At 44.4% G+C, this 378-nt stretch overlaps 1 protein-coding gene across 1 annotated transcript in view; it reads left to right on the forward strand.

Moving 5' to 3' along the window:
- Positions 1-378, forward strand: part of EMH_0029850 (uncharacterized protein) — a gene marked incomplete at both ends in the record, with an annotated part of 2,341 nt that overhangs the window by 779 nt on the left and 1,184 nt on the right. Inside the window, one exon of the mRNA XM_013494349.1 lies at positions 252-376. Within this exon, the coding sequence (XP_013349803.1) occupies positions 252-376 (125 nt within the window). The remainder of the gene's footprint in view (positions 1-251; positions 377-378) is intronic.

Genomic DNA, 378 nt, shown 5'->3' on the forward strand with positions numbered 1-378 from the left:
AAACACAAACCCTAAACCCTAAACCCTAAACCCTAAACCCTAATATATATTTTGCATGCAGTTAGTTTGAGGGGAGAATCTCTAGGGTTTAGGTTTAGCGAGGGTTTAGGGTTTAGTTTTAGGGGTTATTGTTTAGGGTTTAGTTGCCCTCGAGTAGGGTTTAGGGTTTAGAGTTTAGATTAGGGTTTAGGTAGGGTTTAGGGTTTAGGGTTTAGCTAGGGTTTAGGGTTTAGGGTTTAGGGTTTTACCAGTTGGTTAGCTGCTCTAAGAAAGACAACAGCTGAGGCACCAGAGTGTATAGACGATACGCTTCTATCTCCTCCTTCACAAACTGCAGCAGCAGCAGCAGCAGCAGCAGCAGCAGCAACAGCAGCAGCA

The sequence above is a fragment of the Eimeria mitis genome, genomic scaffold, assembly GCF_000499745.2.
Source record: "Eimeria mitis Houghton genomic scaffold, Emh_scaff1113, whole genome shotgun sequence".
NCBI classification, from domain to species: Eukaryota; Apicomplexa; class Conoidasida; order Eucoccidiorida; family Eimeriidae; genus Eimeria; species Eimeria mitis.